The sequence below is a fragment of the Tympanuchus pallidicinctus genome, unplaced genomic scaffold (genome assembly GCF_026119805.1).
Source record: "Tympanuchus pallidicinctus isolate F22 unplaced genomic scaffold, pur_lepc_1.0 scaffold12, whole genome shotgun sequence".
Lineage (NCBI taxonomy): Eukaryota > Metazoa > Chordata > Aves > Galliformes > Phasianidae > Tympanuchus > Tympanuchus pallidicinctus.
The window spans coordinates 16,487,341-16,510,223 of NW_026294637.1; the positions used below are offsets into that span (position 1 = coordinate 16,487,341).

Below are 22,883 nucleotides of genomic sequence, written 5' to 3' on the forward strand. Positions count from 1 at the left end.
AAATTAGAGAACTCATTCAAAGTACTCCAAGAAGAGTTAAATCTTATGTCTGAGAAAGCCCAATACTGTATAATGTCTATAGACAGGAAAGAAAATTCCTGGTACAAAGACACTGTGTGATGTGTGCGAAGGGTGAATTTCCTACCTGTAATTACACCCTGCTGTTTGCCAGGGAGAGTCCATCTAACTGGATGACATGGCTTTTAATCACAGATTTCCAAGTTCCTCCCCTACAAAGAATACCTGAGTTATCTCTGCTTTTTGTTTTCATTTGCTAAGTAAATATTTGTTAGTTACGCCGTCGGAACAGTGATTATGTGCCAGGCTCTATTAACGCAGGTTGAAGGTTACATCTGCTGCCCTCTTAAAAGAAAAAATGTTTACACCTGCCTCAGGGAAGCTGCAAGGATCCTCCACACACAGGAACGTGGGTGCAGGGGGTGAACTTGTGGCTGGAGATGGAGGACCACAAGAGATGACAGCGCACTGATTAAAGATTTGGCTTGGCTTAACCACATCCCAGGTCAGCAGAGGCTGAGAAACTGGGAGCTGGCTTATGCCTACAATAATCAACAGAAATCATACCTTTTGCATGAAAGTAGAGATTAAATCACCTGGGATTTCTTCCAAGCCTGCTTAAAATGCACAAAGAAACGACTTCAGCTGAAGTCCGTCCTGATGCATGCTCCTGTTCTGTTGTTCTCTAGCAGAGTAGCTATGTACAAGATGACTTTCATCACTGAAATTGTGGTTATATGAAGAAATGAAGTACTCTATTCAAGAAGGAAAGAACATCCAGCAAACCCTTTGAAATCCTGAGTGAATCAAAGTTTCATATACTTAAATGACCCAAAAAAATTGGGCTATGGCATGTTGAAGCAGAATAAAAATGTACTTGTTCAGAAGTGGCCAGAAAGAATGTTATCATGAAATATTGAAGCATCTAACTATATATAATACATTATTATATCAATTACTAATTGTGAATTAAATTACACATTAAAATTGATAAACTGATCCATGTGACAAAAATCTATTTCTACAGTTGATCCACAAATTCCAACTCTGTGGCCCTGCCAAACCCTTACAATGAAGACTTATTGCTCCCTAAATCCAAAGCGGCTGTAAAACCAAACTGGATCACTCGAGGGGAGGAGGGAAAATTGAGTGGAGTAACTACTAGCTCCCAGATTTCTCCTTCGTTTAACACATCTGTGATTGGAAGTGCAATTGCTTCTTTCCTACTGCTCACCAGACTCTTATAAATTCAAGCAACACGACAGAAATAGCCACAGAAATGTGGGCTTTCTTCTATATTATGAATAGCTTTTCTTATAGTAACCTCTGATTCCAATGACCCAGGAACCACAGTGCTGAAAAGACACATATTCAGAGACAACCCATGTCCCTGAGAGCTTAGATCCAGCACAAAAAGCAATAGGAGAGATGGACACCAAGCAGTTTTACTTCAACACTTCTGCAGGGAATAAAATGCAGAAGATCAAACAATAAATATTCAGCTTACCTATAATTTTGAAACAGAGCTACCAGACAATGAAGTTTTGTTAGCAATTGAATTTGAGAGAATAGGGGATAGGACAAAAACAGTTCAAGTTATTAACAAAGTACTGCCAACACTGAAAGGTACTCTTCTGCCTACACTTCTTTGATTTGCCATTCATCACTCTCCAAAAACAAGTGTGCCATTTTCTCCAAATGACAAGATGTGCTTTTTCACTCATCCCAGCGAACAGAAAATCTTTATTAGTTAGAGATACACAGAAGGAATAATACTATGTTTGCAATAACATATCTAATCAGAAATATGAGGAAGGATTTTTACGATTTAAGCAAACAAAAAAGAAACAAGTAGGAATTGATATTTAAAAATCTACAGCAGGAAACTCCTCTAGGTGAAATGCAAATCACCCCAACATGCAGAAGAACATCACCGATTTGCTGTAAAATCATTTCCCACAGGTAAATCCTAGATCAACTCCTAGTTAGCTCACTTGTGGCACCAACCAGGCATTAACTTGGTAGTCTACAGCCTCTTCATGCAGAGAGCTTCACAAAAAACTGCCACCCTAGCACTTCAGCTTCCACGACTCCAGAGAGCCCTGCTTCTTTCTCTTGTCAGAAGAAAACCTCTTACAATCTTGAAAAGATGCTCAGCCACCTCCTTTGTTAGGCCAGCATACTACAATTGCAGCAAACCAAGTATATTTGCCAGCAGAGAGGATTCCAAACTGCCAAGTGAACAACACGCATTTCCCCTTTATTATGCTTATCCAAAGACTCGGTTTTGACTTGCTATAAAGATTGGCACATCAGACCATGCATCTTCCATCCATAGGTCTCCCATCTGTACATAAAACATGGCTAAGCCAAACAAAAGCTGAGGAGAGGAGAGAGAACAGGTGAATGTAGCTCCCAGTGACGGAGACAAGCAAGAAACAAGCAGAGTCCCTTCCCTACACCCAAAGGCCAATAATACAGAAAAGGAGATTTCCTCACCCTGTGATCAGTTGAGTTTCTCTGTTAAAGGTGATCTAATCCTTGAGAGCTGAGCTGTGGTGAGCAGGACACTCTCAGGGCACAGCAGCGCCAGCCCTGCAGGAACACAATTCCCAGTGGCACTGCCATGAAAGGCACTGCACACCCCCATCACGCTTCAGCCCAGACGTGTAGCAGTGACGCTGCCCACAAGGCACAAATGTCAGCAGTCCTCTGCAGGCTAGCTGATGACACATTGAGATTGATGACTCTATGGTACAGCCTTTTATGAATTACGCTGCACAGATAGACAGAGCAACCTATCCGAATCACAACAGGTGCTAAGACACTTTGTGTTAGAAGGCCCACTGCTCAGCTCTGCTGCTGCCACTCCCCTGGGAAACAGACTATGAGATGGGCAGCCCGGTTCTTCCTTCCTCTTGACCCACTTTGGCTTCCATTGAAGAATTTCCACTCTTGATCTCCTTTCCCTGCCTGTTTCCTTGCCTGAAGAGCCAAGAGTCACTTGGCTTGCTGCATGCTACCAAGGAAGTTAAGCTCACCTTCACTTTTGCACATTTTTCAAGAAATGTTTCCATCATTTAGATATGCAGTTAGAGTCATCTGTTACCAACATTCCTGCAAACAGCTTATGTCAGGATCCCGTCACAACATTCATAACAGCATTAATAGGTTTCTGACAGAGAAGTTTATTAAAATGAATGGTGAAAGGCATCGTTTCCTGTTACTTGAATAAAAGGGACATTTAGCAACACAGAATCACATCTGGGGAGGGAAAAATTTTGAGAACATTCTGTGCAAAATAATTTTCAACCTATCCATTTTTTATCAACTCAGACACAGAGAGAAACTGAATTTGCCAGAAATCATGGTTTAATGCTTTCAAAGAGCGACAGCATGAAATGCCTGAGAGTTCTGTATAATGTACCCCCAAAGTGCAAAGCCTGCTGCCTTTGGAAGAAGGAAAAAAGAGGAGAATCTGAGAGCTTTATGCCTGCATTCTAACTCTCCTAAGCTTCCAGACCAGCTGGTCTAACTGAGGACTTTTTAAACACTCCTCTGATGTACTATTATATGACAATAAGGTATTGTCCTCCTTCAGTATAAGCCACACTAAACTTCCCAAGCGTCACTGCTAGAGCTACAAAAGCCCATTAGCAACTTCTTTTGTCTAATGCCACATGCCTGATTCCTGGTTCCCTGTGTACCTCACTTCAGAGAAATTAGGCAACAGAACCATAAGCCTAAAATCAATATTTGAAAGACTGTGAAAGCACTGGAGTTAGGCAGCTGGTTACAGCACACAGCTGCAGCTATGGAAAGCCTGCTCTCTGCTTCTGCTGACTTTTCCCTCACAGTGTGCCCTGGCGCAACAAACAACATTTTCAGCATCCTTTGAACTGCCTCTGGCTCAGCACCATCCTGAAAATGTCCTGGTTGAAGACTCTGCAAATGCGCTGTTTGCAGGGTGCTGCACAGCTGGATCCAAACAGCCTTTGCTGCAGCTACCTTGAATACTACACCGTGCCAGAAAAGGTCCAACTACATCTCCAGACCAAGCACACTTGAGTCCTGCAAAAGAGCATTGACACTACATAGCGGGAGCCCCCTCTCCTAACTGCTGTGCAAAGGCTTTCAGTACAGTGTCTGGCTCTGCTGATGAGGTGCTGGTTTTTAACTTCTGATTGAACCCAACCTGGAAACTGTATTAATGACAAGTTCTGTGCTCAGGAAATCAGAAACTAAGTCAGGAAGACACGAAAGGACAGACATTTCACAGACTTGGTTTAAAATCCTTTGCTTTGCAAGTGACTTTTGTAGCCAGAATCACTAAAACTAAATCCTTTTACACTCCCGCACCTGTCAGCATCAACAGCTTGTTGCAATTGTACTGAAGTAATAAAAAGAGGCACCTACAGGCTCCAAGGGCATCAGTCATCACTGGAAAAAGCTCTTGTGGAACAGCCATCACAACTTGTCTAGTCTATTATTTCACTTCCAACGAAACAAGGTATCACTTGTCATTGGCCCTAATCAGTAGTTAGTGCTCAGAGACAGGTGACAACCTGGTAACACTACACATGTAACACAGTTGAAACAAGAGGTCTGTAGAGCTGTTCACAAAATCTGAAAGTGAAAATAAAGCCAGCAGAGCCTATATGACATTATATAACAAGGAGAGGTGTCACGTTTGTCCTTTTCCTTTAGGGAATGTTTTTTCCTTCCAACCTCAGTAACAAGTCGACTTGGATTTCTCATCTACAAGAAGCATTACAGTCATCACCTCAAAGAGGGGAGCAAGGCTCATCTCAAAAGGCACTGGATTTCCAAAACCAATTCAGAAACAAAAGTAAAAATACACTCTTTAGCTTCCACTTTCTATCTTCACTGACTTGGTTGTTACAGCACATAATAGTACCTCCTAGATTAAAAAATCACACTCTATACACACTGCATATATGAACTGCATTTTGTGATTGCTCACTTCTGCCAAATTTTCACTTTCAGGCTGATATTCTCAGAATTAGTCAGTATGTGAAAGTAAGCAGCTATGGAAAATGTAAAGGCTGAGGTCTTCCTGGGATGGAATAGAATGGAAAAAAATAAACATCCCCCACAAAAAGATTTGGTGGGGAAATAACCTGAACTGAAGTGTTTTAATGTAACTAAATCATCGGCCCTTGAAAAGGAGTAGTTGCACATACAGTCATTTATCAAATCCAACTGCCAGATGTTGGGAAAGAAGCCAACAAACAGAGCCCTCATTTAGCAATTTGCATATTAAAGTCACTGGAGGGTTCAACACTGAATGAGAGCCACTCAGAGCCCTGTGTGCTTGTAAGTGACTGTGAAGCCCCAAATCATCCAGCCCGCAAACCCACCACTGTGTTTAAGCAGGTGATCATGGTTACGCATGGCAACAGCCCATTAACTGCACCTATAATTAATATCTGTAGATAACTCTTTATAGATTAAAAGCTGTATAAAGGCCTTAACCAGTCCTGCTGAGATGTTCATTGGTGAATCTTTTCAGGAATACATACACAGTGTTTTGCAGGACAACCTGTCAGTGCTCTGAGCCCACCAGAGACTGTACAGCACTGTTAAAACACAGCAAGCCAAACTAAAGAGCTGTATCTGTGACTATGGTGGTGTGGCTTCCTGTTTCCTGGCTCGTTCACAGAGCAGACAGGTAACCCAGTTTAAAGCACACACACAGATGACACCTATGCACAAAAGACAAATGCAAACATACCTTCTGTTGTCCTAGTTGCAAGGAAGGAAACAGGAAAAATAGTTAGCAAGTTAGTACATTTAACAAAACAAAACAATAAATGCCCAAGTGAAATTCCTCCAGAGGAATGTGTTCCTGTTGTAAACTGATATAATCTATCATGCAGTGCATTGATCGAGTCACTATTTTAAAATGCTGCCAATATCCCTGTGTGTCAGCTTTTACAACCATGTCTGCACAGACTTACCTTCCTAGTTCTTCCCCAATCTCGTAAACGTCCTCCACCCTCTGTTGCTTGAACAAAGCCATACTTGGACTCTTCATTGATGCAGAGATGATGCAACTAGAATGTTAAGAAAGTATCACATTCATCATGACCTTTCAACAAGCAAAGAACAGATAAAACCCATTTCTGATACAGACACTTGGGACCCACTGCAACGTATCGTGGCTGGACTCACCATGGACAGGTTGAAGGACTTTATTTATTAGTCTCAGCTGAACAATGAAGGCCCAGTTGTATCAGCTGGTGAGCAGCGCTAAGCGAAGCGCCCCTCACTGAAATAACCGAGCACAGACGCATCCAACCAACAGTCAGACAAACTTGTGAGCATCGTGCATCTTCACACTATGCAAGAGAGAGCTAGTGTGAATATCAGCATTGCAGGCTTCTTCATTGCAAGCGTCAGCAGGCGGACCACAAACCAAGATGACCACATAACAGCGCTTCCTTCTTCTCACCTGAGGCTGTGGTGCTGGAGCACACCGGCAGGGCAGCAAACAGAAGTCTGACAACTGCTACAAAAAGGCACTATGGTTCTGCCTACAGAATGCTCAGTGCAGTGTCTCTCATCGCACACCAGATGTTTTGAGTAAGAACAAGAGCTGCACCATTTATTGCATGTGTTTCTCTGTGTAACAGTGCAAATTTATGTTCAGTTTCCTGAATGTAATTGTTCTCTGTGACCAAGCCTCACTGGTGCAGTTGAAGACCTCTGTTGGGAATACTTGACACAAAATTTGCTAACCAGAGAATGAGGCTGCTGGGAAAAGGGGGAAAGACTTGCTACTTCTACCAGAGTCACTGGACTGAAATCCTGGAGGTCTTCTGACAGCAAGGATCAGTTCTGGCTCCCAAAACGATGCTCTAAAGTTATGGGGACAGAGTAAGACTGAGAAAGAATTCACTGTGACATGTTCAACCTCACTTTACTATGCTACTCAGATACTTGTATACCACTATGCTAATGATACCAGGAACTCTAAGGATTAACCAAAGTCTGCCCCAAGTTTAGACTGCTGATAGAAGACTAAACAGAAATGAAGAGGCATTCAATGAAGATCACAGAGCAAAGTCCAGCCAATGATATTCACAAACTGCCACGATGGCAGAAAAAAATCATCAGGCCTGACACATAAGAATGGATCACAGAAAAAGCATTGGGTTTCTAAAGTGCTGCCTAGGTGTGCCCCAATCCATAGCAATGCTGATCAGCTCAGTTTTCCACCTGTTCCCATGTGTGCTCCTTTTGTCATTTCTTTGCTTTAACCTTGCTTGTCCCCTCACCTTTCTGGGTGGTCCACAACTGCTGCTTTTGGAAAAGGAGATCAGAGACATTACTCATCACATATACACGTGCAGCCATACAGGTTCACATGACTTTGTAACACAGTAACCAAGCAAACACCTCACAACATGTTGATGTGTCCTGTGTAGTTAAATACTCATATTACCCCTGATGTTACAAACAGCACTATTTCAATCAGAATGTGCAAGGTAGTGGTCAGACCTCTGAAATCATAACAAATCCAACTGCACTTAGCAATAGAGCTGTTGTAACTCTGGACTTCAGCACCACACTCATATCCCTCAGTTGATGCTTATTTCCCTATGAACCCCAGATGCTGCTCACTACAGACGCATCAGGGACTTCCAGGTTCCAGAACTCTTTTGATCTAGAAACAGACATAATCCAACGTTGCAAGAAGCTCCAGCAATTTTGACAGACCAACGGCCTTCCTATAAAATAGGACAAAGTATCAAACAGCAATTGCAGGGCTTCTGCCATATTCACTTTTTTAAAAAAAGATTTTTTCCCCATCTCTGTAAGTGTACATTACAAGCAGCAAATGTGTTGTAAAAATCGAACAGACTTGTCAAAACAAACCCAGCTTTTGTCATGCACTCACCTCCCTAAACAGATCTGCTACTTTTTTTTCTCTCTCTCCCTTTTAAGCTGTTGGCTTCTAAGAAGGAGGAGGGTGGTAGAGCATCAATCAAATTCATTTCCAAAAGCATTCCTTCAAAGAGAGATAGTCTCTCCTTGCTCTTCCACGTACTTTTTTTGGCTGGTGTTGGCAAAACCTACACAGTAGGACAAAAATGTTTTGATTTCTTCATCTCAACTGAAAGGGCAACTGCATCAACCACTATCTATGTTGGGAGCAACATTCAAGCTTTTACAAATCAATAAGGAGTACCAAGAACAACACTCCCTCTGTCAGCACACAGCACCATCACAGCACACAAGCCAAGAAGCTGTTACCTGCCTCCGTCCTCCAGCACCATTTTGTGCAGCTTCTTATTGGCTCCCATATGCTGGGTATGTCCGTGTGTCCTTCTGGATTGACATTTCCACAGGGGGAGCTCGATGAGCATTCATTTCTATTCACCCCTTTCTAGTACGCAACCCATTCATCCCCATATTCATGGGGAGCTCCTGGCAGCCCAGACCCAGCCTGTAGCCTGCCCTTATCAATGCTTTTTCCCCACAGCAGGGAGGAAGACCCAGGGCACGTGCAGTATTCCAGCGAGAGCCACAAAAGGACCACAGCATCACTCTTATCAGACAACGGCAAGTACTTCAGCTCTCCTTGAGAAGGGTGCCTGCACACATCGTGGGATAGTGCACGTGATGTGACATGACTGACATTCATCTGACACTGGACCAGCACACATCCACTTTGGCCATGCTTTGGAAGAAGTTACCATTTTCACTGCATGAAGGACACATGCAGTAACCTCATAAAGGGGAGGCACAGAGTGCTCCTAGCAATACCTTCCATGCCCTCAGCAGCAGCCTTGCTGGAAGTCTCCACCACACATGTGATGGCTCAGCTGCAAACCGTGAGGCCTATTGCTTTCTCCTTAACAAATCTCTCCAAACCACTGCTTCAAAATCTTCCTTTAACTTTACTCTAATTGTGCTCTCTCTCATTCAGTTACCTAAGGCAAATGGTAGAAACTGCACAAGCTGTGACAGTAAAGGCCAGCATAACCACAGCACAGTTCTGTGCAAACCTACACTTCCACTGGTGAGCCTGGACCAGGGTGTTTCTCACTTCCACTTTTTATCTCCACATTTTCTGAGATATCTTTTAGGCAATCCATACTTTTCCTCTATTTTCAGAGTGTTGCAAGATGAAAACAAATAAAACATGCTGCTGCTTTGCTCATTATTTCCCTTCCTCTTCCCAAAGCCTGGGACAAAAATGCCTCTTTCCTCTTAGTCTAAATAAATAATTCAAATTCTGCTTTGTAAATTAAAACTGCAGTATTTCTGAAGCAATCCTTCATAATTTCAAAGTAAGCCCGTTGACCAGTTGTGCTTAAGACTTGAAACCACAGTAAATCAATGCTACAGTGGCATTTATCATAATTGGGATACCTGTAAGTTACTGGCTCCATCTGAAGTTCATATAATCTTGTTTGCAGTTGTTCAGAGCAGCATTTTTTGAAGTGTTGGAGCAAACTTAACACTCAGACTTCAAAAAAAGCAAACAAAGGACAAAGCCAAGCTGTGCCAAAAACCCTAAACCTTTTGCTCATCCTGATTTGCAAGATCAAGTTCTGAACCCACGAGAAAGTCTAGCAGAGGAAAATACTCACATATTAAGAGATAGTACTAAGACTCGCCCAAAGGGATTTACTCAGATGGCCTACTCCCTTCATTAGAATTCAAGGTACGTGGCTAAACGACATTAATTCAAACACACCTATTAAAAAAAAATCTAAAAACCAACCACAGCCATTGTCCTAGGAGACAGACTTACTGCCTTCCACCCTCCTCTCTTCTGTGGGTTTCTCCCCCTGGCTGTCACCCAGCAGCTGCAGTTAGCAGGCATCCAAAATAGACTGTACGCTAGATGACCTGAGGCAATTGTACACTGCACAAGGAGGGTAAGAGAATGAAAGATCACCTTTATGCACTTAAATTTCAACCAAAATAAAAATTCCCTATACAGTCATAAACGCAATCCTTCCCAGGTGTTGCACACTGACCTTAGGAAACCAAGACAGTGTCACATTTCAAGGCTTAAACTACAAAGCTTTTGTTGGACTCCATTGCAAACATGGAGCAAAGGAGGAAGGAGGGCCCAAACTTCTTTACTTACACAGTGGTTTCCTTGGGAGGCTGACCTGTGACCAGAGCAGGGGATGTACACACAGGTCTGCACTTTCACAGAATACACCACGTCTCCCCAGCCATCCCATGCTGGGGCACGGCTCCTTTCTTGTGGCTCTAGTGCTGAGCACTTCAATACAAAAGCATCTACTGGGCATTCCTATTACTTGCTGCGTTTCCACAATGATTCTTTGGAGCACAGTTTCACCTTTTACACATCCCAAACATGAAGAGGTGGCAAAGCATTAATAATACCACACAATTTCCTACAGCCATGCAACCAGAAACAGAACACAGAGCTCCCAGCGTTCCAGTTTCTGCACTAGGAACATTTACTGCCAGTTCACTTCATGCTCCTAAGTTCCCTCCTACCATAATATCAGAGCTCATTTGCCCCAGGAAATCGTGGTTTACCACAGGACCAAAGCATGGATTGAAATATGTTCTTTTCTACCACTACACATGTTCCTGCCCCATTGCAGTTCCCTGTGAGGAAAGGAAACGAAGAAAGCAGCAGATACACCTCAAGGGGAGCGGGATAAAGGTTTCCTTCTGTAGGTAAATTATGAAGCCTGCCATCAACAGTTTGACAACTGATGACTGGTTTGTACACAGTGACTGTGTGATAAACGTCCGCCCGTCATGGAATAAGGGAGGATTTGGCATCAGCAGCTCTGCACCTTTCTCCTAAGCAGCCTCCTCCAGCCCCCTGGCCGAGCAGTTCTCCATGAGGGAAGAGTTGAACCACAGATCCTTGGCCAGACTCCATGCATCCCCTGAGGCACATTTTATGCTGCAAAACAGTTACAGCGAAGCAAAACCCAAAGCAGGCATCAGAGCTGAGCACAGCGAGACAACTTCCCTTACACTCTCAGTACTATGAAGAGACCGCAGCGCTTCAGAACTGCCCAAACCAGCGACTGAATTAATAGAATGAACTGACGCGGTGCTTTATGCTAAAACTAAGCAGATATTTATCAGCACTGATGGCTTTTCCTCTTTCACCCTTCTCATCCCCACAGAGTTTTCTTCATTTTTCTCATCCTTCAGCTGAAAGAACTCAGAGAGCAGCAAAGGAACAGCGCTCGATACGACAACCCCTGCCTCGCGCCTGTTGTTCTCCTGTCAGACCTGCAGGCGCGGGCAGCACCGCGTCCAAGCGATCCCCGCGTGCCCGAGCGCTGAGCTCGGTGCCACAGCCGGACGGGGGAAGCCCGCCGCGCCCGCCCCTCGGGCGCCCGGGGGATTAACGGCTTCACACGAGTTGCGTCGCTGCCCCGAAGCGCGGTCCGGCCGGGCCGTTCTTCTGCACGCAAAGATGAAGGGCACAGAAAAGTTGGCAAACTACCGGATCCACCCCACATTCCCTAAGGGAGGGTCAAAGCCGAGCTCCCCAGCGTGGCACCCCGAACAGCAGAGCGGGAACATCGCAGGGGGAGGGACGCGGAGACCCGCGGGGCTCCGGAGCGCAGCGCCCACTTACCGCCGGGGATCCTCGGCCGCCACCGCGCGCGCAGGTCCGCGGGGCTGAGGCGGGGGCTGAGGGGCGGCGCCGCTCACCGGGAGCAGCCGCGGGGCCTCGCCCCTGGGCGTGCGGGACGGGGCGGGAGGGGAGGGGCGCGGGCAGCGCGCTGCCGACGGGTGTCGTGGCGCCCCCTGGTGGGCAGGGAGAGCCGCTCCCACCTCCACCGGCACAAGGAGAGGGAAGAACTGATGGTGGCCGGCTGCCGTGTTCCATCTCATACAGACTGCTTGGGCTCTTCTGCTTTAGTAGGTTCGGGATACGAGAAACCAATGCAAAATAAACCGATTTGAAGGGAAGAAGGCTGAGGTGGTGAATCCATTAGAGACACAGTTCATTCATACGAGCTTCGTTCTATAGCCTGTGCAAGCCCAAATACAGGGACTACTCTGAAAATAATGCCTCCCGTTTTGTACGGAGGCAAATATTGACGGTACGGCAGTACAGGCTGCACCTTCCCACCAACATTCCACCCCGCGCTGTTGCCCTGAGGCAGACAGGGGCAGAAGGGCACGCAGACAGAAGGCGTGCGATGCGGAAGTGCGGCTGAAGAAAAGGCGTGTCATGGAATTCCTCCTCACAGAAAAAAAGCGGCACCACTGATATTCACTGCCACTGCCCGACTGCTTATGGAGAGCAGAGTGGATGTGTGCACAGGGAGCTGGGGGTGGTGCATTGCAGCAGCCATGTGCAAACAAGCCGTGTTCAGGAAGGCCACACACAGCTGTCACACCATGAAATTCATTCACTTAGCTATTTTTACAAGCATGGCATGCAGGCTCTTGCTCATCGCTGGCAAAAATGCACAGCTAAGGGTGGCAATGCTGCTGAAAAACAGCGTCGTGTGAGAATTAGTTCTAGCAAACAGTGCTGTTGTGCTCATGGTATCTGTTGTAGTTTCCATGGAAAAAAAATAGAAGGCATTACTTTCAGAGCAGCCTACATAGAAGCTTACATTATTTACTATGTGGCCTGCAACTCAACAATGCCCAGTGCAATCTCCTGTTATTTCAAGGGACAGCATGGGTCTCAGTCCTCACTGTGGATCTCAAAACAGATGAGTGAGCACTACTGCAAAAAAATGTGCTGTACTTTTCCCAAGTTGACCTGGACCAAATATGGACTAACAAGAATTACATCCTTCATTTGTTTACTCCTAAAGACGTTCCCCAGACCAGTAAAACTAGATTTTTTCCCCCTATGTGGCAGGCAGTAACTGTGATAAATACTGTACGGTTTCCTTAAGTTTCTCTTGGGCAGGTTAATATCCAACATTTGTTAATGAAGACTGATGTGGCATTGTTCACAACTTAAGTGAATATAAATGCTATGCTGCCTTCACTTTCAATTTTGCATGCAGTAAAGATAAAATAAAGCAATAGGAAATTATGCAGAAGCAGGCAGGCTGTTTCCATTATAACAAACTACTAAAACGTATTTCAAAATAATTTTATACTAGGCAAGAGCCTAAAGGCAATGCTTTTAATAGAGAGAAAAAGAAACTCGGCTTCAGATCTGCTTGAAGCGAACCGGACTCAACTGTGCTCCTGCCCAGCAGTTCCACCCAGCTCTCCCAACTCAAAAAATTAGTGGCTGTATCTGATAACTGAGAGGGTGGAGGATAGGAAATGGTAGAGATTTCAAAGGCCACCAGTAGAATTCATAAACAGAAATAGAATAACCTTAATTCCTCATCTGTAGTTCCACAATGTGATATGATTACATTAAAGTTACATCAATACTTCTACAAAATTCTCAGAGAAAGGGGCACACAAGAAAGGACACAAATCATTCTGACAGGTGAAAGGCACTTTTCAAGTCTCTACACCCTGAATAATCCTCATTTCAATTTAGTTTCTACTCATTAGCCCTACAAAGTCTCCAAAAACACAAAGGCATACTGAATCTCCTTCACAATACTACATCCATGGGGTTTACATGCCAAAAACACAGGTTCTGTACAAATAAGAAACTGCTCTTAGAAGTTGTTCAGACACCTTTAAAACATTTTAACTCGGATTTCTTTGCAATGTTTCTGGCAATCAAGGCAAAAGAGTAAGAAGGAAAATTGAAAGCTGTAGCTTTCAAAGCAGGCAACGCAAGCAACCCGGTAAGTCACTGAACACTGCAGACAAATGATGCAATGTCTGCTCACCAGTCCTCTTCCACAAGCGATAGAGAAGGAAGCTCATACCTTAAGTTTCCGAGGGGAATTTTCACGTGTAAATACCAAAAACCACCACCTACATTTATAAACACAGCTCAATAGCCTACTTCACAATTTAAACACAAATCATGGCACCTGAAGACATCACTGAGTCAGTTTATCAGCTCAAACAGGAAGCCTCTCACTGCAACTCACTGAAAAAAAACATGAAACTGCTTTATACTTACATAAAGTACTCCCTGCTTGAAACACACTGGCAGGATGCAGTCGTTCAAGACTGGGCATCTGAATTAAGGCCAAAGTCCCCGGATTTTCCCATCTGTATTGTAGTACTCAACGTTTAAATTACCTATTCACTTCTCTGTAAAACCCGAGAATCATGTAGGGTAAAGAACAGCCAGTCTTCTTATTAAATAGCTGGTGGTTGCTGTTTTTTATTTATTTTTTTTTTTAATTTCATGGTTATCATTTAGTGCTGAGTTTTGCTCTCTAGTCTAATCCTTTCTTTGAAAACCTAGTCATGTTTACAGAGCAGAGTTGGCCATCAGTTAAACATTCATAATTGGAAAGGAGTATGGCTTCTACAGCATTATATCACAACAGAAAACACCACTCTATTAACTTCTTTGCGACTGAACCTTTTGCCTTCTTTCGCAGGGGGAAAGCTTCCAAGGCAGAGCACACCCTTCCTTTTCATTATCTGAATGAAGATATTTTGTGGCCTTCATGTGTGGGAAATCTTCAAGCATCAGTGCTACTTGGATTCTGCTTCCAGTGAGGTCAAGGAGCTGAAGATAAGGAAGCTATGTTTAGCACTCCTGGAACTCCCCCAGCATGAACACCTGATAGACTGTAATACAGCACCAGCAGACTTCAGCATGTTCTCTGCACCTCTGAGGGGCTCAGAACAGAGGGTGAGATTCTGCATATATGGACTCACAGAGTAGATCAACTGTGTTTATCCTTTCTAAATGAATTCGTTAGCAATAAGATATTTAGCAACATTTAGCAGCTACATCCATCATCTGGACTCACATCTTTGTTGCAATTCTGTCGAGAACAAATGTGTTAACTCAGCTCCAAGGAGGAAACAGGAGCCTCAGCTGTTCTTTAACAGCTGCCTGTACAACATATTTAACACGAGTATGTTGCATTAAGTGTCCAAGTGAGATCTTGTTCCCCATGCAGAATTTTCTCTTTATTCCTCAGACTCGAACCTTCAGTACAAAGGACAAGAGGTCCTTAGGCCAGTCATGTTCTGCCTCAGCTGCCACTCTATCCTGCTTTGAAATCCTTAGATTTCCAGCTGTGCCAATATCTACTTGTAACTTGCCTGTAGAAGAGATAGAGAACTACATGGACTATTCACTTCTAATATGGAAGATCTCTTTCAACATGCAGTTAAAAATAATATCCCAAGTCTTATTTCCCATTTTTCAAGACAGCTGAAATTACACACTCAGCAACTGAAGGCTTTAGTAAGATAGGAACTGACATTCTGCTAAAGAGGCTGTGTCAGGAGATAGCATACAAATACTCAGGTTTCTTAGAAAGTCTGTTCCCTGTAAGTGCTCATGAAAATTTCATCTCCCCTCTCCCCCCACACTTTCCCACAGAAACCAAGGGCACCAATCACAAAAGCACCCAGTCAGCATCACCTGCATGCAGTATCTTCTTGTTTCTCTATAGAGATTCTCTGAAATCACGTTATCAGACAAAAAGCCTGGCTTGGGATTTGTTCCGAATGGCACCTGCAATTATTTTCATCTGTCAGAGGAAAGAAAGAAGAACTAGAACAAGCTGTAATGCAAAGTAAACTATTTATTTATTTTACATCAATCTTTATGAAAATAACATCACTCATGTTTTGTGATTCAAATTTCTTGTACCGCGTAATTTTCAACATGGCACTTCAGGAAAGGTTCACCAAAACAGCTATGCAGTTTCATCAGAGTGATTCAACACTCATTTCTCCCCTTGGTATGACTGAACATACAACTCAATTTATCAAATTTAGGACAATTCATTCATTCTTGATGCCGTAACGAACAAAAATATTTCCCTTTCTGCTGAAATATCTCACCATGTTTACAAAGATTGAGGGCAAGAGAAGAATCTGTCACAAAAGACACCTAAAGGGCAACCAAATACTCGATTGATTACATACCTGGTAAAAAAATAATCTGGTAACAGCTGATGATAGACACATATGCAAGTAAAGCTGAAATACTGTGCAGTCTTAACAGCTAGAGGTATTGTGCACCAACATTCTGGCTATTTAACAGAAGATAACAGAACATTTTTAAACAAGTAATCAGAAGTTTCACTGGAGAGTCACATATAAGCATACAAAGATGGAGAAATATTCCACAGTATATAAATGAGCAGTTTGGTTTACATAACATACTGGGAATCATGGATAAGAAACTCAATGCACAGGAGTGCATGATCTTCAATTAAAAAAAAACAAAAAAACAAAAAACCAACAAAAACACATCCTCTACAGTCTTTATTTGCATTAACAAGTCCACTTCCTAAGTGGCTGCTAGGAATGTTAAATCCTCAGACTGTTTTGGAAGATTTCTCCCCTGTTGTGAACGCTTCATATCTACACAGCTCAGCTTCTGCAGGCTGACAGGTCTCACTGTGCTTTTGCTCTGTTCATTTGGTTCAAATACTGGTTGTGTATTTTGTGTAGCCCCAACTGTAGCTACTGCTCAAAGCTGCCAGATTAAGCACCGCTAGAAAACTAGCATTTGCCTGAAGTCATCTGTAACAGCAAGGTAAGCTTCCTGCTATGTGCATTGCTTTTCTGTTCTACGTGGACTTCTAGCACTCATTGCTCAGATGCCTCTTTCAATATTTTTTTTTTTTTACATTTTAACTAAGTATTCTTAACCAAATGAACTTGCTTGGCACTTCAGTAAATGAACACCAACTCATTTCAATAACTAACAAAATACCCAGGGACAACATAATTTGCATCATTTCCTACTATTCAGGTAGGAGATTCACATAAGGGAATAAGAAACAGAGCTACTTTGTTCCACCATACAACTCATTAACAATTTGTATAAAGAATCACAATAATACAATTTACAGTTCAGCACAAATGTAAAAAAGAAGAGGCCCTGCAATATTGCAGGTCACGTTTTGTCATCTGCAGAACCTCCTGAACAGTTCCCTACAGTTAGTTTTAGCTTTGCAGCCCAAAGACTTCAATGAATTCTGCATGAAAATGTCTTAAGCCATAGAACCAGTTCCTAATGCAGACATACATCTAAAGTCTTCACCTCCGCATTTCAACTGTTGCCACTAGAAGGAAGATCTTCAGCTTAGAAAAGATTTCATTTAACACACAAAAATAAGATGAAAAGAGAAAAAAAATACTGGACATTACAGACTCATTTAGAGACCAGCTCTTTCCAAAAACAGTATAAGTAGAAAATTAGAAAAGCTGGTCCCGTTTTTCTATTCAAATACTGACTGTAAGTAAAAAGAATACAGTACATGCAATAAAAATATGAAAAAACCCTGCCTAACAAATTCAAGTAAACAACCAAGAGTAACTAGGAAAAAAGAAAACCTACCCCTTACAATAGACAAGACAAGGTAGGGGTCATTTTAGAAGACACATGACATACAAGTCAAGATGATTCCACCACGTGCCCTCACTGGCAAGGATTTGCTGGCTAATGTGAAGTTATGTAGGAAGAGGCATACATTAACTGTCAAAGTAAAACCTGCAAGTTACGTTCACCTTGTTGATTAAATATTTCCCTCCCAGATAAACTGACTAATAATATGTTTAGAGAAGGCTATAAATACATTCACAAGGAAAAAAAAAAAAAGTGCTGTGAAACAGATGCAAGATTTCTCCCCAAACACGTTAAACTTTTTAGAATCATTACAAGAGGACACCTGCCAGAGAAATCCCACCTGCTCTCAGGAAACTGAAAGAGATGAAGCAGAAGCTTCATGCACTGGACTGCTCCTGTCCACTGGTTTTTGGTTTGTTTTGCCAATTAACCACTCCTTCCCAGAGCTGAGCAATTTGCTGACTAGTGTTTGAACGTTAGTTTTATCACAGTCTATCCTGAGCCAATCTAACATTACTAAGATTCAACAGCTCAAGAAAGAGCACTGCAGGAGCACAGAGAAAAGCCAATTAAACAAACAAACAACAAAACACACCAGAAAAATCCACACACCTAAACAGGAACTCTACCTCACTGTCAGAACTCTTTAAGAATAGAGCTAGCGATGAAATGACAAAGAATTCTCCAGTCACATTTTCACATGCTCCAAGTCCTTCCTAAGAGCTGTCTGAAAACATGAGCACACAACGCTCACAGAAAACCGGAGCAGATTAAGAAAACATTGCATCTTTCTGCTGGAAAAAGGTCTTAAATTGTTACGCGCGTGCTGTGGCCTTGAGGGTTCTTTGATTAACACTTGTTTTTTGAATGCCATCTATTACAGGTTAGTCATATGCTCCAGCAGAAAGAATGCTGTGTCTCTTTTTAAAGATCATGACTCTGTCCTACTTTAAGACCTAAATAGAATGATTTAAATTCAAAATAAGGAAAAAAAATGCTAATTCAGTATTAAAAGATACTCCTGCAGAAAGCTCTGTTCTTCTTCCCTAAAATGGTTTTGGTTGTGGCTTTGTTTTTTTGAGAGATAACAACCAGAAAAAAGAGAATAGAAATCAAACTGAACAGAATTTGTTCAACTAAATCTTTTGTAATAACATTGATCTTCAGCAACACACCTGCTCAGAAAAGCATACATGATATTTGATATCTGTAGTAGTATACATCGAACATTCAATGACAAATAAGGACTTATCTTACACTTAAGTACTTAAAGTCTTCTGTTGGATGATCCATTTTATGTCACTTCAGTAAAAGATAAAGGAATGTAAAAGTCCTTCTCATGCTTCAAGCCATTCTTTTCTAGTTGTGACCAAAAATGGGCTTTTTTTTTGCCCAAGGACAAAAAAATAAAAGCCATTTATTAAGCCAACCTGAAGCTGAAAAATAAGATGTCTTCCCACATTGATCTTGTGCTATAAAAAACACGATTACAATCACACAAATGCAGAAGCCTGGCAATGAACATAGTAAACACCATGCAGACTTTTCTTACTATTGTTTCACATATAGACAACTAAAAGTGTGCTGCAGGAAAACAACTGTCAACAGTTTCAGCAAATTCAGCTATTTGACTAAACAAAGAAATGCAGTAAGTGCCCTACATACAATTCCATGAACATAAACGTAAACAAAAGTGTTTGGCCTCCATAAAAAAACACGTTTCTGAAAGTGCTGGGGCTTGGAAATCTGTCCTGCATATTTCCGAAAGCAATTAGTTTACATTCTGGTTGATAGGATTAGTAACAAGTTTTGGACGTTAACTCACTTGGGTCACGGATCCCAAAGAAAAGTTTATGTTGAGAAGTTTCAACTATCCTCCTCATCGTCACTAATAAGGTCTCTTTTTTCTACGCAGGTCTCTCGCTCACGCAGGAAATCCTCACGGATGGCTTCAAGTTCACTGAGCTCCAGACGCACTTTCTCCAGGTGATAGGTCCTCCGGTTCCTGATCTGACGCAACGGAAAAGGATTCAGGTCTCCAAAAGCGATGCCAGTCAGCTTCCTGCAAGACCACGCAACGTAAGAAGATAATCATTCACACTTAGAATCTTTTAAAATCAGTTCTGTACTTCACTGGTGTCTGTACTGAGCCATCTCTGGTTTCCTTCACATACCTGACAGATCTCAGATGTTACCAGTGTTGAAAGAAAGTTTGGGAACGCATTCAGTTTTAAAGCTACTTCAGGTGGTAAAGTGTTCTCAAATGCTCATCAGTTCTCAAAGCCACCTGCAAACTCTATGCAGTTCTACAGCAATTATAACACTGAACAAATGTAAGCTTGGCTAATCAGACCTTCTTCATCTGGGCTGAATATATAGCACACCCTGTCGCTCAATTATAGGCTGGAAAGCTCATTCTATCCCAGGACAGTCAGCTCTCAAGCTATCCAGGATAAAGAAACAGAGGAGCTGGTATTTCACTTGCTCTAATTTAACCATCAGCAAAACTTTAATACTAAGAAAATTTGGAGAGTTTAAGAGTAAGCTCTCCCTAGGCATATATTTCTCAGTAAGCAAGAAGTGTTTCTCACTATCTATGAACGTACTCAACAGCTTGCCTGCCTTCTCAATGCACTAAGGAACAACATGCAGTTGTAGAAAACCTCGGCAGATGCACAGCCTGTGATACTCTGCCACCTTCAGTATGGTCACAGGTTTTTGTGCATAGTTTTCTCCTTTAGAGACCTTAAACTTAGAAACTCCATTCAAAACGATGTTCTAACTCATTGAGAACATCCATTAATTCCACGTATAGAAGTCTTCCTGAATTTCAGGCCCACCATACCTTCTTTTGTCCATCCCAGTATCACACAATTCTACATGTTTCTGTACTGTTTGAATTCTGATGCTGTAAAACTTGTACAAGAAATGGTAGAATAAGAAACCAGGTGGTTTGAGTCATGCCTTATTTTGCAATAAGGTCATACAAATGAGCTCAGCAGGTTTGTATCCCCTAGGTGGCACCACAGCACCACACTTTCAACAACAACTTAAAATCCCAAGTTACACACCTACAGACTGGCATAGAGTGTATTTCTACCATAAACACTTCTGATGCACTGAATTCTGACGGCCACTGAATCTGCCAGAAATTAGAACAGGGAAGGAAACTTGGTAATACCAAAATGAGATCTCTCATAGCAACATTAAAAATACTTTCAATAAGATATTTTAACACCACATATTTTACACAGGAGAGATATATCATTAAGTGCTATACATAGTTGTACGAGGAAAGGAGAGCCAACTCTGAAGCTCTGATTAAGCATCTAAACATGGATTCCTCCTCCTCACACCTTTTCCAACTTACGTTTCTCATGGTGCTGCTACAGTACACATTATACACATATTCTTAAAATACCAGAGGGTAAAAAAAACAACAAACAAAAAACCAAACAGTTTCATTTATTGCTTAAGAAAAAAAGAAGAGCACATGCTCCCTCCTCCCAAAACCAAGCACATATTTGTCACTTCCAGATTTGGAATCACGGTCAACATTTTGCTAGTCACCAATGCCCGAGTACAGTGATTGCTCAGCATTTTTCACACCAAAGGGTGAATGCTAGCATAGAAAGCACCACGCTACTTCTTGCAGGTGTTCCACCAGAGAAAGCAGCAGTTCTTAATCCAGACTTTCACCATTTAAACCAGGTGGAGAACATTTTCCCTGCATCAGTCCCTGAATCATTTTTAAGGATAGAATACAATTACTCCTTTCCAATTTGTCTTGAGAGAATAGCTCCAGCAAATAGTAAATAATTCTTGGAACAGGAGTTCAAGTATAAGCCTAATTATGTATGGAATTTATTACAGCAAAAACAAACAGGTCAGATTCTAATATATTAATTTCCAATGGAATTCAGAATCACTCTGTACCAATACTATTACCAAATGTACTTTCAGGCATTAAATCTGTTCTAGTATAACTTTTCAATCTTAATCTGCTGCTCTGCAGTCTTAAAACCAGGAACTAGAAATGTTCAACCCTCATTTACATTCACCTTAGATCCCATGCAAAGATCAAGACATAGCAGAGTATTTAACTTGTATTTCATCTCTGCATACTTAAAATTAGCTGAAGTTACATGGCATTAGCCTACACATTAGTGCTTCTTAATTGATTTAGTCCTCGTAGAACCCAGCTCATGTTTTTAAAGACTTTTACAATAAATAAAAACCCGTCCTTTGAACAACATTTTCTGGCTTGAGTTGTGTCCATTATGCAAGGTGAGACATTTTGCCTATATATGAGCTTCTTAAAATTTTTCTACCATGCCACATCTGCTAAACAATACCTAACCTGGCAAAGTAATCACAATCATTCCCCCAAAAGACTACCATCCATCACTTCCAATTTTGCCTCCTCCCTTTTTTGCAGCATGAAACAGTCATTCACACGTTATCTTAATAAGATCAACTACTCATCTTAGTCACTAGCTGCCTCTCCAGTTCTCTGTATCAAAATTAAGAGGTAGATTAAATAAATAAATTACACAGCAAACTTGCTCCATGCCCCACCACGAGCCTTTTGGTTGCACAGGTGTGAGTTACCCACCTAGCATCAACTACGGTACGCGTGAAATATCGAAGGTACTTGAAAATGGACATTGAGTCTTGCAATTTTAAGATTTCTTCTTCTTTGTACTTAAAAAATGCCAGGGCAAATCTGAATATTACCTGATAAAAACAAAGAGAACATTGAGAGCATTCTGTTATTTGAAACAACCCATTCTCATTGCTGTCTATTATAAACTCAAAAGAAAAGTGTCCTCCCACAGCCTGCATTTGAACTGACTGTCCATACTTTCCAGTCTCTCTTCCCTGCCATTCCATCCCTCATTTCCAAAAGCTGCCAAAGAACTTCTGTCAGTAGGCTGTAACCAATACAGGCTGTTCTGGAGTTCAACCAAAACACAGCATTGGGTTCACAGCAATACAAACTCTCTGAAGTTTTGATTTCCTAATTTACTTGTAGACCAAAGACTGCTAAACACACCTATAAGGTTACTTCACAGGTAAAATTAAGTCTTGTCTATTATCTAACAGCTGCCATTTTCACAGTGTGTAGGGGGACTGACGCCGGAAGAAGTTGATACCAGTTTGTCAACCAAATTAGCCTTAAGGTGAAAAAGCATTACTTCATTCTAGAACGACTTCTTAAGTTTGGGACTTTATCAGTCTGTGCTTGGCTGCCTTCACAAAATGCCATGGTGCTTCAAACCTATTTGAACAAACACTCAACCCAAATCCCTGCATCTAACTGCAACTTAGAACACTCAGATGAAGTCAAAAGTAAGAAACATGCATTTTTTGTCTACTTATTTGATGTATCTGCTGCTGTATCCAACGTCTGCCTTGGTGCTATTACTGTGTTTGA

General features: G+C 42.0%; 2 protein-coding genes across 12 annotated transcripts in view; both read right to left on the reverse strand.

Annotated features, from left to right (window-relative positions):
* DAPK2 (death associated protein kinase 2) overlaps positions 1-11,744 on the reverse strand; it is a 44,543-nt gene extending 32,799 nt beyond the window's left edge. For 2 of the 9 annotated variants that reach the window (XR_008203658.1, XM_052671573.1), the window contains exons 1-2: positions 8,299-10,122; positions 6,000-6,095 (exon numbers count right to left, since the gene is read on the reverse strand). Coding sequence is in view for 8 of the 9 variants with exons in the window: in XM_052671573.1 (XP_052527533.1) it covers positions 6,000-6,095; positions 8,299-8,411 (209 nt within the window). In the remaining variant the exon portion in view is untranslated. Of the gene's footprint in view, positions 1-145; positions 831-5,999; positions 6,096-6,213; positions 6,455-7,942; positions 8,250-8,298; positions 10,132-10,838; positions 11,315-11,641 lie in introns of those variants that run through there. The other 7 variants (XM_052671568.1, XM_052671569.1, XM_052671567.1 and 4 more) reach the window with 7 other exon arrangements.
* Positions 11,745-15,648: 3,904 nt separating this feature from the next.
* Positions 15,649-22,883, reverse strand: part of TBC1D2B (TBC1 domain family member 2B) — a 29,407-nt gene continuing 22,172 nt past the window's right edge. For all 3 annotated transcript variants that reach the window (XM_052671564.1, XM_052671563.1, XM_052671565.1), the window contains exons 12-13: positions 22,062-22,183; positions 15,649-19,508 (exon numbers count right to left, since the gene is read on the reverse strand). In XM_052671564.1, the coding sequence (XP_052527524.1) occupies positions 19,313-19,508; positions 22,062-22,183 (318 nt within the window). In that variant the 3' untranslated portion in view covers positions 15,649-19,312. The remainder of the gene's footprint in view (positions 19,509-22,061; positions 22,184-22,883) is intronic.